Source organism: Cyprinodon variegatus, unplaced genomic scaffold (genome assembly GCF_000732505.1).
Source record: "Cyprinodon variegatus isolate N-32 unplaced genomic scaffold, C_variegatus-1.0 Scaffold535, whole genome shotgun sequence".
Taxonomy (NCBI): domain Eukaryota; kingdom Metazoa; phylum Chordata; class Actinopteri; order Cyprinodontiformes; family Cyprinodontidae; genus Cyprinodon; species Cyprinodon variegatus.
The window spans coordinates 480,846-497,776 of NW_015150988.1; the positions used below are offsets into that span (position 1 = coordinate 480,846).

The following is a 16,931-nucleotide window of genomic DNA, read 5'->3' on the forward strand; positions in this document are numbered from 1 at the left end:
CATCCATCCATCCATCCATCCATCCATCCATCCATCCATCCATCCATCCATCCATCCATCCATCCATCCATCATCCATCTATCCATCCCTCATCCATCCATCCATCCATCCATCCATCCATCCATCCATCCATCCATCCATCCATCCATCCATCCATCCATCCATCCATCACCCAGCTTCACTTATTGCAATCATTTATATTAATTTTACATTATAATTCTGAGAATTGGAGGAGAGTAACTTTAAGTTTTTTGTTCACATCAAACAAATAATTAGTTAAAATCAAAGCTTGCTTATACTTCAGGGGTCTCTATGGTGTTATGCCATATTATTTCATAATAAAATAAAAAAGAAAGGGTCAAAGTCATTGCTGAAGTACTGAAGTAATAAGCAAGTTTTACTCTTACTGAAAATGCATAAATGGCTCTGCTTTATATCTCAGTTCTGCAGCAATATAAGATTAAGAATTATATTTTCTTTTTTCTCTGTAAGTGCATGGTTGATCTTATATAAATTTATGTAAATAAATGAAATGAAAGGATTAAAAAAGCTTCTAAAAATAAAATACCTGATACTGGTTATTCTTTTAGACAATTAAAAGCAACTACAATAAGAGAAAGATCAAAGAAAGACATGTAGTTGCAGCTAAAATTTTGTTCATATCTACCCACAGAAAATGAGTCATTAGGTTCGTTCAAACTCCAGTAAGTGCAATTAGAAAACTGGACTCTGAACAAAACGTGCTTTCATAAATCGTCTACCGTAATAGCGTTGTTAGGACTGATTATTCACTTTATTACATCAGTAGTTTTCTATCAATCATAAACTGATATTGGAAGCTCACACAGAAGTGTATTATTATGTTTTTTACAACTGTTTGTCACATCGTCAAGTCAGGTCAAAATAAACGTTAGGAAACGTATGCCTATTTCTTCTGGGCTCTGTTTGACCTAATAAAGGTTTTCTGATCAATTATTATAGTTGTAATTAATAAATGATAATAAAAATTGGGTTGTTAGTTAAAATGGATATAATATTTTCTTCTAAGACGTTTGTTAAAATTGCATTTAGATACTTTATTAAATGCAAGATTAACTGCTTGAAAGAATATTGTCGAAGATGCTTAATTTGACCAAAACAAAACAGAAACACAGCTGATGTTTAGGCTGTCTAATTCAGCCCGGTGGATTGTAAAAACAACTGAATATTACTAAATGTGTCTCAGCCATATATTTAAAGCAGTATCCTGTTTAAAGACAAAACAAAAGCCGTTTTCAGTCAACTGTATGACATGAATATCATGGACCCTGCAAAGATTCACAGGCAGTTAATAAGAGAAACAGGCCCGCAGCATCACAGATCGTCCATCATTAATAACACATCCTTTCCCACATATTTACTTCATTAACCTGGGATGTTTGTTACCTTGCAGCTTTTAATCTCATCTCATCAGAGCTCATGGTTTGAGTTAAGTCCCAGGAGGGTTGAACTAAATTCCCGGCTTCCCTGTTTTCAATTGTAATGGAAAGAAATATCTTTTCTAGCATCACTTCCAAATGATCTGTAAATTGATTGATTGACTTTACTGATCTCACAGTGTAGAAATGTACTCGTTATATCGGCTCAAATTGTCAAAAGATGAAGAAGAAGGAGCCAAAGGAAGAAAAAGGTGCATGGGATATTTACAGTGCATCCACATAGGACAGCTTTTTTATATTTTAATTTGTAAAGCAGGATTATTATAGTGGGTTATTGCACAGGGTGTTTATATGGGTATTTATATAAATCTCAACCAAGTCTTTCAGGTCTACTCTAAGTCTAAGTCCCCACTACAGAAATGTACGTGTCCAAGTCCTTACCTTTGAGTAAATATTTTATAACCAAATGATGATTCATCTCTAGAATTTAGAGAATTTTAAAACCCAATACTGGGGTTGCTTTTTGTGGTAAACATTAAGTGAAAAATGATCTCGAAATAAATTTGTTTTCTATTTAAAAAAAAAAGTATCTGCTTACCAATTCTAACAGCACAAACCAACCTTTATTATCATCAGATAATTTTTTTAGTAAAGTTTATCTTTCTGATCAAATTGGATGAAGAAATCATCTGATGGGGCCAAGATGGCGACATTTCTTCAACTAAGAAGAGTTCTGTTTCTTCTCACGGTGTGAAATAGCAGGAGACCCAGAGGGCCTCATCCAGCTGCTGACAAACGCACAGGTCTCTGTGCTGCTTTATATTTCTAGGTCATGTAAAACTCAAAGCTAGTTTCCATTAAAAAACAAAACAAACATAAATGTAAATGTTTTTTGTGATTTTTTTTTTTGAGGAACTGCTAATTAAAATTTAAAAACTTCTCTTTAAAAATATGCATTGAAGGGTTAATATTCCAGAACATTTAGTTTTCAACCTCATGTAGAAACCTTAGCTGTTTCATCTCCTCAGCAGACTAACATATGCTGCCTCTCTGTTATCTGATACATTAGTTTAGCCTCCAGCAGAGGAGTTGCTTGTTTATACAGTAAAACTTGTTTTCACAGTCTCTGCTAATTTTAAATCTCTGAATTTCCTTCAACTTCTTCCCTGGTTTCTGGGTTTGGCTCAGGTACTTTCCTACCTATGAGAAAGCTCATCAACGTCATAACCAGTCTCACCTGTAGTTTTTTTTAAACGCCCCGCCCCCTCTGTCGCGTGCTGACCAATCCGGGAAGGTGCAAGTTTAGTAAAGGCAGAGCTGTCAGCTTTATTATGCAAACACAGGCTGTGGCTCCAGTGTTACAGATCTGGAGAAACGTCTCATCACAGCTGCAGATCTATATTTCTGAAGTAATAGAAAAATCTACACCTTTTAGTGATGGCACCACGAACCGGTAGGAGGAAGAGCGAGCTGCCAGACCTTTACCATGAGGGTTACCTGGAGAAGAGGTCATTCAAAGACAAGGTAGATCCGGTTTGCTCAACTTTTTATCATTTTTAGCTTTGTTAGCTTTGGAAATGCATTGGATTGTGTTAAAACTGTCAAATTCCAGCTCATCCTGCTGCTGTGATTTCTGACATGGTTCCACCATGAAATGAGATGTTACCAATATGAATGAATCACTGTTTTTTTTTTAGCTCTTATGACTATGTTAACATTAGTATGAAACAAACTACACATGGTCTCTTTTTTTGTGTGTGCAAATGTTTCTGATGATTTAAAGTGCCATTATCTAGAGATTGCATGCATAGATTTTAAGTCTTTTTAAATATTTATGCGTGCAATTTTTCCAAGGGCTGTTTGGATCTATTTGTGCTAGGATACAATATCTCTGCATCAAACTTCAGATTTCCAAAATTAGGTTTGGAAGTTCTGCCTTTTGCTGCCTTCTATAGCTCGCAGTGCGATAACTCAATGAGACTGATGTGCCAACTATCATCATGGAAAACGTTGAGCAAACAATATTGACACTGCAATATTCAGCTGTAATATTGTAGCTTTGCATGGTCCTTTTCATCCTGCAGCCATCTGAACTCCTGACATGATGGGTTGCCTTCTAAACACAAAGGTTTTGTTTCCCTACTTTATCAGGGAATGGAAATCAGAAGTCCTCCAGTCAATCAAAGAGGGATCCAGTCTCTTTTTTTTCACCAACTAGCTGTGATCATCGAGTGCATAAACAATTAAAACCCAAGAGATCATTTTGTTTCTCTCTTTAAATGCACTTAAAAAACAGACAGCTCTGCACAATTTTAAGTTCAGTAAAAACTGGATGAAAGTTGTCAACATTTAGATGAATGCATTGATTTCAATAAATTTGCATAAGTTTCTGTTAGATGAAACACTGAAAAGCCGACGACAATCTTCAGTCTTTGTTATTCCCTCAGGGAAAATGCACCATAAATCAGTCCAAACCTGAACAGACAGGTTAAACCTCAGACTAACCCCGAAAGCTGTTTGGTTCAGGACTAAAGTCGGAATAACGTTACCTCCAATTTAAATACATCATTCTTATTTTCATCACCGATCCAATGACTTATGGTTCCCAGTCCTTAATGGTACAAAATAACACAGTAAATCTGACAAAGTTTTAAATCATCTTAGAAAGCAGCCTAAGCTGTTTAGACTTCTCTGCACCACCACTAAAACATGGCCAATCATTTGTCTGCTCTTTGCTCCAAAAACTGCACCAAATCAGGGACTGACAGGACAGCAAAGGGTCAAACTGGTCCCACTGGCTCTCCAAACAATAAATCCTGAGGCCAGTTTGGTCGCCGTTGATCTGGAAGATAATTTCCCGTTAGGTAATTCCTAAAAACTGGTTTCTCTCACCAGAAATAAATAGCTGTGCTTTAGTCTGGTGTTTAGTCCGATCTCCTATTTTTAGCCCTAATCTCACTGATCTGATAGGGTTGTATGGTTTTGTTTAGCTTCAACTAGTTCCAGCTCCTTGCTTTTGTTTACATGGCAAACAGTTTGATGCTGACTCATAAAGACCCGTCCAGCACTCAAAGACTCACTGCTTATTTCCTTGTTGTTTTGCTCTTATCTCTTTCCCTCCTCTTTAGTGTTAGATTTGATGCTCTGTCTTTTGTCTAACTGGTCTCTGTGTGTCTTTGCAGACGGCTCGGAAGCTGTGGACCAGTTTGTGTGGGAACACGTTTTATTTCTTCAATGAGAAAAGAGAAAACGATGTAAGTCTTCTCTCTTAGAGGAATGTCACGATAAAATGCTCAGATCTGTAATTTATTGTACCTGTTTGCTTCATCAGTATGTAGAGAAACTGGAGCTCTGTGGACTGATCTCAGTGACGGACGACAGCAGCCCAGATCCTAACTTGGATGCAGCCAGATTCAACGTCCAGATGAAGAATGGAACCATTAAATTCACTGTGGGTGAATATTGGCAGAATAACTTTTTTTTTTTTTTTTTCCCTGTTTGCAACTAAGCTGATATCCGTCTGCTGATTTCTGCAGGCACCAAATGCAGAGTCCCGGGAACTTTGGAAGGGATTTATCCACGCAGTGGCTGAGGTCTGTCCTATAATGATTTTTACACCCACCCATTTTGTGCTTCATTGTGTTACACAATATTTTCCCCCATATTGTTTAATGAATAAATTGGGTCTCTCCGTAGTTGAAGGTGCCCCTCTCCCTCAACCTGCTGCCAGGTCAGCTCCACATGCTGAGAGAGACGGTCAAAAGTGAGAAGAAAAGGTTGGCAAACCCCCTTCCAGAGCCAAGTCCTCCTCCAGCTGTCAAAACAGAGATGCCCATGTGAGTGTCTCTACTGGAGCAAACCGTTTCTAAATGATCATGCATGAATGAGTGGGGTAAAGGTTTCCCTGCATTTGAATGCAGTTGTTACTACGAGGTGCCGCGCCTGGAGGCCGAACTGCTGCTGGAGAGAGAAGCCAGTAAAGGAAACCTGCTGGTGAGACCCGGGAGAGACGGACGCTCCTTCGCCATCAGCACCAAACAGGATCTAGATGGGTAAATGCACTCATGTATGAAGCACACGTGTTAATTCAACTCAGTTTATTTCTATAGCGCCAATTCACAAAACATGTCATCCCAAGGCACTTTACAGTTCAACCAGATCATCCAGTCAGATTGATTGAAAGTTTTCTACCTAAGGCAAACTAGTTGATTGCATCAACTCACTGACTTGAAGGCAATCCATCACACTAAGCATGCTTGTAGCGACAGTGGAGAGGAAAAACTCTCTTTTAACAGCAAGAAACCTCCAGCAGAACCAGGCTCAGTGTGAGCGGCCATCTGCTGAGGCCCACTGGGGTTCAAGGAGACAGAAGCAGACATATAAAAAAAAAAAAAGCAGCTGTAAAAGGCGGCTCCATCGAGGAAACACACAGCCAGGCAGACGAGCTCCGAGCCAGCTCCCATGTCAGAGGATGAAGAGAGCACATCCAGTTAGTCACAGTCAGAGAAACAGGACTTCACTGGAAAACAGGCCAATCTCCAACATCTATGATTAAAGGTGTTGATGGCAGCAGAACAGCTGATATTTCTCTCCAGGATGGAGTCACAGCCAAACAGGAACAGACCAGATGAAGCTACTATGAGAAAAAAAAGCAGAGAGAAGAATAACGTTAGAGATTGAAAGAACAGATTCAGCAGAGTAGTTGAATAGGGATAGAATGATGAATAGGGGTCCCTATGTCCTCCAGAGGTCTAAGCCTATAACAGCATAACTACAGAGATAGCTCAGGATAACCTGAGCTGGAACCAAATGTCCTCTGGACATAAGATCCAGCTGCTGCTCAAAATGTAACACGTTGTTCCTTAGAGGCTGTTGAAGTAATCAGTTTCTGCTCCTCTGCAGTCGCTGCTGCTGTTGTTTGTTCACGGCTCATTTCTCCCTTTCAGCCCCGTTTTCAGACACTACCGCATTCTTTCTAAACCAGGGGGAGGCTTCTACATTGATGTGGAAAAACCTGTAAGTATTAGTTTTAGAAAATTTCACAAAATGTGCAAAAGTTAAAATGCTGTTTTTGTGTTGGGTCAGAAGTGTCTACACAACACTGCATGTAAAGAGTCCTATAAAATGATTGTTTTACACTTTTAGGCATGTTATAACCACAAGCTTTATTTCAGGATTATAGGTAATAAAGATAAGTAGTGCAGGGGAAGAAAATGCTTTTTAAAAAAAATAATTTATTCAACTGTTGTGCATTTGAATTCAACCACTTTATTCTTAAGATGTTCAGCAGCAAACATATAACTTCCCCTGTAATGCATAAGAGTGGCGTTGTAATGCTGTGGGGATGCAATTTCCTCAGCTAAGAGTTGAGAGGATCCGTGGAGCTAAATGCAGCAGGCCAAGCAAGTTGGAGGCAGAGTAAGAGTTTAGTCGGAAGCATAAACAAGCAGCCAAAACTAGTGTGGAAATATTTAGATAAAAGCTTTTTTTTCTGCACGTAAGACCCATTCATCCAGCCCTAAATCCAATTAATCTCCTTTTTACATGTGAGTTTGAGCGATTTGCAAAAACGTCAGTGTTTGCATATACAAAGCAACGCATATACAAATGCAGTCTTTTTATATTTTCTCTTAGTAAGAACTTTCAAAATGAAGCATAGTGTTCTGCTACTTTCCATCATGGATTTGATTAAACTCTGATTAACATACATTGAAGTGTTTGCAGAATGAAGAAACGCGTATGGCTCTACATAGAAGGCATTATATGTTGTGTTGGTATTTGCCCGTGTGCAGAAATAAACCCTCGTAAAGCCTGTTGCACTGGATAGCTGATGCTTTTTATGATGCACAGGAATTCATAGATTATGTGAGCTACTAGCAACAAAGGAGGCGACTGCCAGTAAAGCTACATGGAACTGCTTATTTGCATATCTCATGACATAAACAGTAGTCCATGCAAAGGTGGATGAATCATGCTCTTTTACCTGTCGTGATAGCAGATTTGAAACCCAGTTTTCCTAAAGGCTGCTGGGAGTTTGTGTAAAGATATGCACAGGGTTGCTGACTCTGTGTTTTTTATTTCCCTGGGTTTAATAGTTTTATAATGGCTAAAGGTCTGTCATTTCCCCAGGTCCACTTTCAGACGCTGCATGATGTGGTCACATATATGGTGGAAAGCACAGATGGAAACTTGACTCCCCTCATCATAGAAGCACAATACGACAAAAATATCTGTATGTCTACCTGATTTCTTTTTTCCTCCTAACTTTATTCATCTTTATAGAACTAAATATCACTAAAAACAACCATGCACCTCCTTCCTTTCACAGCTTTTATTTCAGCGGATAATGAAAACGGAGAGAGGACTCAGCAGCTTCTGCCTGTCCCTGTCTCTGTCCCAGAGCAACCCAGGCCAGGTTCGGTCCTTTAACACACTTTTACAGCCTTAAGCATCTGTAAAAAATGAGATTCCTCTCATGTTTCAGTCCCGTTCTCGTGATTCCCAGAAACTGCTTTAGGAAGAATGACTCACAATTAGTTCTCTGAAAAACTTCCAGGCATGAAGCATTCCTCTCAAAGATTAAAAGCAACATTTCACCAGTCAAACAATCCTAGTGTGCAGGAAGTTTGGACGGTGCTTTGTTATCAGTTAGGTTTCTCTAAGTGTGAACAGTGGGTTCGGTCCACCTCACGCCCACTTGTCCAACAATCAGCGAGGCTTTCAGAGTTTGTTCCTTTTGTTCTGGACTCTTAAGCAAAACAGCAAAAGTCAACATTAGGAAACGACAAAACTAAACACTGGGAAAGAAAAGTGTAAAAACTGTAAAAATGCTAACTAGAGTCAGACAATTTTTATTCATTTCTATAAAAATCTACTTTATTTAATTAGGCGACAAATATGTGAAATTATTTTACAATCTTTTATGGGTTTCTGTTATGTTACAACCCAAAAATCTTAGTATTTAATTTGGATTTTATGTGATAGAGCAAACAATCACACTCTATTGAGGGAAAACTATCTTTTTATTTATGCTAAGTTAACTACAAATGCTGATGTTTTTAGTCGGCTTCTTTAAATCAGTCGTGTAAATCCAGCTTTTACTTGTGACTCTACCATAACTCTGCTCAAAGTTCACCCATTTCTCTTCCAAAATAGTTCAAACTCAGATTGGGTGGAGAGTTTCTGTAAACACCAATTTGCAAGTCATTCCTTTGACTTTGAAGAAAATTAATTTCTAGATTCATATCTGGCCATTCTGAGGCATAAACATACACTGATTTGAACCATTACCTCTATTATTATTATTATTATTTTTTATTTAATTTTTTTAGCAACCTCCAGCTGTATATGACTTTCCATCTTCCAATAAATCAGCTCTATAAAACAATTTCTTTATAGTTTGTTCATGTCTTTATTTCCTGAGCATAGTCATAAATTGGCTCCAGATAAAGTAAATAGAAAGCCACCCATAGAGTATCATAAATTGATTTTAAAATGAGGTGAACATTTGGAAATGATTTAGCTGAAACCACTTTTTATCAAGCTGTTCTTTTTTTCCTGCTGCTGCCATCATAAGCTAAAAGTTCACTTGTCTTATTCTATTTTCATCGACTCATCAGTCATTTTTATTGCATGTTTTCCTTTAAGTTACCGAAACAAAGACGTTCGATGATCCAGAACCAGACGTAGAGGAAAATCCACCTGCTAATGATCAGGGTAAGTAGATCTGTGAGCAGTTTCCCGCCCTCATTCCATCAATCGTTCCTTCCTGGCACTTGGCTTTAAAAATAAACTGGTGGGTCTTCATTTTTGTCATGCCTGTCACTGACTAATATTCCGTCTCCAAACAGAGGAGGAAGATGTGAGGGCTCATTACTCCCCTCCTCCAACTCCACGTAAGTTCTGACGGCAGATAGTTTCCATCAGGCAGGAAATGCTCGGCTTTGTCAGCCTCGATTCACAGCTCATTGTTTTTTTTCTTTCAGTAGCGAGGAAAACGCCTCCTATTCCTGCTCCACGCAAAAAACTCCCAGTAAAACCACCCAGCAGCTCCACCTCCCCCACCAGCGTTCCTGAGGTGCTCAAGATGATCTCCGATCCAGAGAGGAAGAAGCAGAGTAAGTCCATGTTCAATGCAGCTCAAACGAGTTGGTCAAATAAGCTGCAGAAAAAAAGCTTTATTTTCTTTTTGTCTGTCAATAAATCCCAAAAAACATAGAACAGTTAAATTATTTTAATTTGCCTAATGTCAGAATTATTTTCCCCCCTCCAGACAGAGAGAATGAGTTTGCCTTTTATATGATAAACTCTGGCTATTCCTCCACAAGCTCTTATAAACAGGATAGTATTAACACTCGTTTTCACTTCTGATCTTCAATCATCCATAAGGAGGAGATCAGGGTTACTTTTTTAATATTTCAGCACTTTGTTTTTTAAATGTGTGCTGCAGGTTGTATATTTGGTACGAACAGTTACATCCTGCCTGATGCCTGGAGATGTTACTTGAAATTGTTTTTCTTACCCTCTTGTTTTGTATAATGTTCATGATTTAAATTTGGTTTAATCAGGTCAATTCTTATTTTTTTGAGTACTGGCTTCTTTGTTTCTGAGCAGCCTTTAAGCTCATGGTCAAGGTCTTTTTTCACTATTTCCTACCAGAACAGATCTATCCTCCTTCCTGATTGGTTAACACATAGTAGATATAAATGTCATATTTTCCTTTAAGAATGTAGAAAACCCATTGAAGCCATAACCAGACCTGTTGAAGTCCACATTTCTTCCAGTGCATTTCAGGTGTAACCATTTAAAAATAAAAGAAAAATCAAAGCCTGCTTCTATTTAAATATGAACACAAACAAACAAAAACAGCCAGAATATCTTCCTCTGAGCTTTTACCATTTGTTCCAAGATAATAACATAAAATCACTGATTATTCTGACATGTAGCAAGTAGAAATGTCTTTTAATGATACTGACCAAAAAAAGGACAATTTAATTCTGATTTGTCGTAAAGGTGGAAAATGTTTATCAAATTAATCAGATGACCACATGGTTTCATAAACTCATTTTTTCCCCCCCCACAGTCCTTCCTGCAGCTTTATCCGAGCTAAAGGAAAAGCTGGGACAGAAGATAAAGGTCCAGGACTGACCTCTCCTACCATCATCTCTTTGGATGTGAACCTGTTGGAGCAACAAGCTCGGAGCGGAAAGGAGGCACCGTTACGGCAGGAGGCCAAGCCATAGGAGTCCTTTCCCTCCTCCTCCTCCTCCTCGACTAGCTGTCTGCAGCAAAGCCTCTTTAGAGATTAACGACGCACTGATTTGCCACTGCTGGACGTTCATTAGCAAATCAATGGACTGTGAAGATGGGTGGACAAATTATGTTCTTGTTTCTCTTGTTCACTTTGCACTTTAGCCATCGACTAAATCAACTTAGACTTTTTCTATTTTTTAAGAGTTTTCCTATTTTTTAAGAATGTTTTTATTTAGCATACCTTCACATCTCTATGGATGCAGTATTACTGGTGGTTGGAAAATGTGTGCCAATGTCTTACAGCCTGTTTACAGTGAATGTAAGTGCAGTCAAACTCTTTCTCATCAGCTCTGATATGATAAAGTGACTTTTGATATGTGCAATGGAACAATTTAAAAGATATCAGAACTGTACCTGTTTTTTCACATTTACACGAAGTTCTTTATAGTTTAAACTTTGAAAAAGATATTCAAAGACAGTGTTCTCACTCCTTTATTACCTCAATTTCTGATGCACTATAGTGGAAAAATGAAACTATTTACAATAAATGGACATTTTGTCTGCATGTGAAATAAATCGAGTCTTTCTTTAAAGCATAACAGGCTACATTTACCCAATAAATGCATACTGAGGGAAAGCTGGGCTAGAACATGAACCAGCTGAAACAACATGAATGTTACAGAGCAGTGCACAAATACCAAGGTGAATAAATGTTTCTCCTGTTTACCTTAACTGCGTCTCTAACCTGCTATTCTCATTAAAGCTACCTGCAGAGTAAAAAGCCTTAAAATAAACTCACCTTTATCAGGTTGAAATCTTAACATTGGTGTCAAATAAGTAACATCTCAGCTCTTAATGGACTTTATTTCCTAGAAAATAAATGAAAGAGCTTTTTATAATTTAGATAATTTCTAATTGTCCTGGGGAACCAACAAAGGCCCATTTCTCAAGAGAACAAGAAATCCAAGCATAGACGTTTGCTAGTTTTGAGTCAGGAAATGACCACATGCCTATATCTACAGTCAGTGTGATTAATAAAGGATATGAGGTTTTACATGTGTGTAAAGCTGCAGCTGAAGGTCTCTCAGGGGTCACAAAGCCTCCATTACCAATGCTGAAAGCTAACTAGCTGCATTATGCAAAAAAAAAACTAAAAGTTTTCTGCCTTTTCGGTCCAAACATCACAATCATATGGTTTGTATATTTATACGTCCTGATCTACAGAAATTGCTCCAACAGGACGGATTTTACGATTAAATATTGAGTTTACAATAATGCAATAAAAGATGAATGAGTTTTAAGGCTTTTCACAAATAGAGCCCCTGAATGTTCCATTAGTGAGAGCTATAGACCAATACTGTTGAACCTGACTGTACGACATATAGGAGGGTCTCTATACTGTAAAGGCAGATAAATCAGACACAGCGCTCCGATTTACAGTGAGGGAGGGAGGGGGGACCCTCAGATGTTTCTCTAGAGCTTCTCTGCAGATTCCCTCACTCATCTATGCCTTTAATGTTAGAGTCGGAAAGTTTGAACAGGAAGATTCTGACCTAGATTATATGACAGCTGACTACAAATAGTAATACCGTAAACACTGTTACACAACATGGCCTGGCAGGGAATCAAGTATCTCATCAGAAAACAGTAGAAGGAACCAGTTTAACGCTGAACTCTTTCCTCTTCAGGTTAATTGCTCTGCTTCATTTAGGTCACACTGGTTTACTGTTAAATAACATTTTCATAACAGCTTCATACTGAAACTAACACAGACGGGGAGATATCTTGCAGTAGCAGTTAGATAGGTGAGCTGCAGATGATTGTTTTGGCCTGAGAAGAAAGGCACAGGGATGGAGCGTGACCCTGAACCTGCCGCTGACTGCGCCACAGCACAGCTGACCGTTCAGGGGAAGCTGAGAAGGCAGCGGCCAGCGCTAAAGCCGTTGCTCTAGCAGCAGTGGGACTGTGAATGTGCAGCGAGGCGTTAACTACTCATACTAGGGCCTGATGCGTCCAAAACATCACAACAGCCAGCAGATTCTGTCTCTGATGGAATAGAGAGTCTATCTGATCCCAGGATCCTCTGTCATGCAAGTGATATGACTATTCTGCTGGAGAGTCTTCATCCCCAGACGGTGAAGAGGAGGCGACCTGCAGCTGAGACTGAAGCTGGGTGGACGGCTGCGTCTATGTGAGGCTGGCGTTGGAACTGCTGGTGTTGCTGTTCTTCCTCTGGCCGCTCTGGACCACACTGGGAACCTGCAGGCCCGTCACCACAGAGAAGCTCCCGTTCCACACCTGCAGGAGGATTTACATGTTATAAATAATAAAAAACGGCCTCCCGCTAACAGAACATATGCTTTGTAATAATCTTTTCACCATGAAAGCTGGGATGACAGGCTGCTGGAACTTTGTTCTGAAAGTATGCATCAGCTGCTTGGTTTTAGCATTATAAAACGACAGGACCCCTGCGGAGTAAAAACAAGCCAAAAATCATACTTTATATGAAAAAAACTATTCTTTTCAAAATCTTGCAGGGCTCGTCTTACCTTCGTCGTAGCTGACGTAGACTCCTATGCTGTTTGGGATGGGACAGTCCAGGGTGCGAGCCTTGTTGTTGTGCTTGGCGGTGAGGCTCTGTTGCAGCCAGTTGTTGAGGTGGATGCACCAGGAGGCGCTGCTCTTCCCCAGCTGGTCGAACCTCCCCAGACTCCGCAGGGCCACCCCTACAGCGAACGCCTTGCTCTCCTTATCAAACTTCACCTCCCAGTATTGCTGGCCTGCGTCGATCATGGTGTCGGCTATCGGGAGACATTAACATACGATCAACATCTTTTTAGAGCTCTTGGACTCTCTACCATGACTCTTAATAGTGGTGGAAATTATATAAAGCATGATAAAGTAACTATTGGAGTATAATAAATAATAGTCTTAGAAGATTATTTGGTTTCTCTAAAGAATATTTCAATTTAATTTTCATAGAATGACATTAAAAGAACCAGAAATGCGGTTTAAGCTAGTTTTCTTTAACTAGCTTGGAAATTACGTGTTTTATTATTATTTTTACATCAAATAATACCCTGTAGAAGGAAATCCATGCTTCAGCTTTATGAATTGATTTGACTTTTCTCCTTGACTCTACCTTTCATACCTCATCCAAAAAAGGTTATGCTGATCTATCTCTAGCTATGCTGCTATAGGCTTAGGCTGCTGGAAGACAACACTTTTCATTATTCTCCTTCTTTCCATCTCTGTTCTCCCATTCTGTACTAATTTTAGTTCAGCCTCTAACTTTATGCTCTCTCTGCTTTTTCCATCACAGTAGCTTCATCGTTCTGTTCCCATTTGGCTGTGACGTCATCCCGAAGCCGAACTCGTGGAAAAAGGAGTCTTTGCATATGAAAGGTTATTGGAGGTCCAAAGTATATTAACACTTTCGCAAGCAAAAGCTGTGAGCGTGTGTGTGTTGAGGGGGTCATCTTAAGCTTTTAATAGAATTGTGTTTTTGGATTTAGGTTTTATTTGTATGTACATATTATTATATAACATCTGATTTAAGTCTGTGAATAAAATGTCTTTATCAGAGGTGTTAAACACCCTCTATAAAAACAAGAGTCCGGCACTGTTAGCTTTTGCTAGAAAGATCCTCCTTTCTCATTGTGCACCATCTTCATTCCTTGTATAATAAGCATTCAGGAAAAAATGCCATGGGCTGCATCTCAGTGTGGACCAACAAACATGTTAAAATGGTTTTATAATCATCAGCTGTCTGTGTACCCTCACCCAGCACGGTGTAGGATTCCGCAGTGAATCTGTCTCTGCCTGGTCGAGCTGTTGGTGCTCTCTTAGGAGACATCAGGGCTGACCTGCTCGCACAAGATAAGGACGGTGGAGAGCCTCAAACGGCAGCCATCACTGAACCTAACTCTTCATGAAAATATGTGGGTGTACGAGCAGCAATGAGGCGTCACATACCGAGCAGGGGAGTGCATGGGGGAGTTGGTTCTGTTCTTCTCCTTGCGGATCTCCTGCACCTTTCCGCCGCTGCTGTCCCACTCCACACTCAGGTCCTCCACCTTCAGGTTCTGGTGCGCCGAAGCAGAGTCCAATTTGAAGGTGAAGGCTGGATAAAGCAGGTATAACATTCAATGCATGGTCAGTTTGAGCCATAACAGAACTAGTAGAACCTCCTGAGTGCTGCTGGTTATCTCACCGTGGGTTTCTAGAGTGACGGGCTCAGAGAACTCCCCAGCCACAGCCTTGTTGCACGCCTTCACCCTGAACGTCATGTAGCGGGTGTCGAAACGCAGACCTGACAATTAGGGAGCGTTGAGTCACTTTGGCCAGAGTTTAGCCAAACCCCCACCCCCCCCTCACAGCCATGCTGCTACCTGTGAGCGTGTGCTCTGTCTCTCGGATCCCCTCCACCACCATCCAGGGGTAGTCCTCCCTGATGCGCGGTGGACCCTCGTGGTTTGTTCGCCGGTGTTCAAGGATGTAATGGTCTATCTTGTTGTCAGGTTCTGGTAAAGTCCAAACAATGGTGATGGTGTTGTCGCACACTTGGCACTCTGACACTTGGATCTCTGGAGTGGCAGGAACTACAGGGGGAGGGGGGAGGCAGTTTGTTAGATATGGAGCAAAAACTATTCATTTAGTTATAAAGATCTAAATTTTTTTAAACTTTTAAATAATTTGTTTGATTACAGCACAACATTCTCCCACTAGGGGGCAGAATTACACCACTCAGTAAATTCATACTTTCCACTGAGCAATTTTGATCTCCCCCCCTATGACATTCCACCATCATTAAACCATTTCCTGATAACTGTCCACATGTCAGACCCACCGAACCATAAGAAAACAAACAGCAGCTGCTGACGGCTCTGAGCTCCACCATGAACCCCCAACAGGTTGTAAACCCCAAGTGACTCGCACAGGTGTGAAATGACAGCATGTTGTGGTTTTCTTACAGAGTGCGACCCCGTCTTTTGTCTCATTGTCATAAGCGGAGCATATCTCAGGAAGCCCACGTCCGACACAAAGGCCTCCGTTTGGCTGCAAGCACACCTTTCTGACTGTGTTACAAAGGTTCTCACTGTGTGCACATTTCTCTCACCTTTGCATCAAATAGATCACCAGCATCAGAGATAATAATTGCAATGCAAGCATTTTAAAACTGTTCAAGGGTCAAATGCAAGTTATGTCCCGAGACAAAATAATTTAGAAATATTTAATGTGTCCTTTAGTGAGCTGAATTAAAGCTAAAATAGCTTAGTTGCTTTTGCATTTAGCCTTCTTTCTGCAGGCGGAGGAAAAGATTCGGCAAACAATGCAAAATAATAGCTATAAAACACTTTTAATAAGCTCAAACGTTTAATTAAAATGAGTTTCAGTATTTTTGAATCCTTTAATTGTAGCTTTAAGTCCATAATCTGCTGTGTATATTTTACTGAAAAATAAAGAGCGATTTAAACATTATTCTTTTACTGAGGAGGAAGAACAAACATGATCATAATAGTTCCTGTGAAACATGCGTAGATAAGGAATATAGCAGCCGAGAAGCTCGAATGTGGCCACAAAGAAAAAACAAATTCATCAAAAAAAAATCTTAACCAGTGAACCTCACAGCTAAAAGCTAGAACTGTTCTAACGTAACCTGGAAAAGCAGGTCACAGGAGATGCACGTGATCAGAGCTTTGCTCTCATCATTTAGGCTTTTCAAGCCACAATATGACTTACAGTCAAACAGAGACTGAATGCTGCTGCTTCTCCACACCTGTGTCTCATAAGTCTGTGTGAGATGTGCCAGATATATCCAGCAATAGACATCATTCACTGATGACATTCAAAAGACAGGCACTGATTTAAAGGAGAAAAAAGTAAGAAATTAGTTGTAAAATGAACCAAAATCATTGTTATTTGTCACCTGGGATGGAAGAAACAATCCCTATAAGCAATCCTTCCTCTCCATCAACAAGGTTTTCATCAAGTTCTCCTATTTTCTAAACCAGAGCTATGATGGGTGTTTACTTCCTGGTTCCTGAGGGAATCTTAGGAGAATTGCTTTATGTTTGCTAAATAGCAGCAGCCTGCAAACTTCCAGAAGGTGAAGCGGACCTGAAACAGCCTCAGCATCATTCAGAAGTATTTGCAGAGCAACTAACTGAAGGCAAATTATCTCCATTCATCTTGAATTTAGCTAGCCTCGTGAGACCATCCTGATCTCGCGAGCTTTCAAGGTTTCACTCGCTAATCAGT

General features: G+C 39.8%; 2 protein-coding genes across 2 annotated transcripts in view; one reads left to right on the forward strand and one right to left on the reverse strand.

The window, feature by feature from the left end:
* The first annotated feature begins 2,746 nt into the window (after nucleotides 1–2,746).
* On the forward strand, nucleotides 2,747–10,943 carry LOC107095303 (signal-transducing adaptor protein 1-like). Its single transcript, XM_015391324.1, has 13 exons — nucleotides 2,747–2,942; nucleotides 4,601–4,672; nucleotides 4,750–4,869; nucleotides 4,955–5,011; nucleotides 5,115–5,254; nucleotides 5,339–5,470; nucleotides 6,365–6,434; nucleotides 7,548–7,650; nucleotides 7,747–7,833; nucleotides 9,066–9,134; nucleotides 9,269–9,313; nucleotides 9,404–9,535; nucleotides 10,501–10,943. The coding sequence occupies exons 1-13, from the start codon at nucleotides 2,856–2,858 to the stop codon at nucleotides 10,563–10,565; spliced, it is 1,179 nt and encodes a 392-aa protein (XP_015246810.1). The 5' UTR covers nucleotides 2,747–2,855; the 3' UTR covers nucleotides 10,566–10,943.
* Nucleotides 10,944–11,304: 361 nt separating this feature from the next.
* fsd1 (fibronectin type III and SPRY domain containing 1) overlaps nucleotides 11,305–16,931 on the reverse strand; it is a 16,804-nt gene continuing 11,177 nt past the window's right edge. The window contains exons 7-13 of the mRNA XM_015391323.1: nucleotides 15,062–15,271; nucleotides 14,884–14,982; nucleotides 14,646–14,793; nucleotides 14,454–14,536; nucleotides 13,220–13,471; nucleotides 13,050–13,138; nucleotides 11,305–12,968 (exon numbers count right to left, since the gene is read on the reverse strand). Of these exons, the coding sequence (XP_015246809.1) occupies nucleotides 12,858–12,968; nucleotides 13,050–13,138; nucleotides 13,220–13,471; nucleotides 14,454–14,536; nucleotides 14,646–14,793; nucleotides 14,884–14,982; nucleotides 15,062–15,271 (992 nt within the window). The 3' untranslated portion in view covers nucleotides 11,305–12,857. The remainder of the gene's footprint in view (nucleotides 12,969–13,049; nucleotides 13,139–13,219; nucleotides 13,472–14,453; nucleotides 14,537–14,645; nucleotides 14,794–14,883; nucleotides 14,983–15,061; nucleotides 15,272–16,931) is intronic.

Bases quoted from the DNA above. Each gene is read 5' to 3' on its own strand.
- LOC107095303 (XM_015391324.1), top strand. From the start codon at position 2,856: ATGGCACCACGAACCGGTAGGAGGAAGAGCGAGCTGCCAGACCTTTAC. The intron at 5,012-5,114 runs GTCTGTCCTATA...GTCTCTCCGTAG, and splicing joins TTATCCACGCAGTGGCTGAG to TTGAAGGTGCCCCTCTCCCT. The intron at 5,471-6,364 runs GTAAATGCACTC...TCTCCCTTTCAG, and splicing joins ACCAAACAGGATCTAGATGG to CCCCGTTTTCAGACACTACC.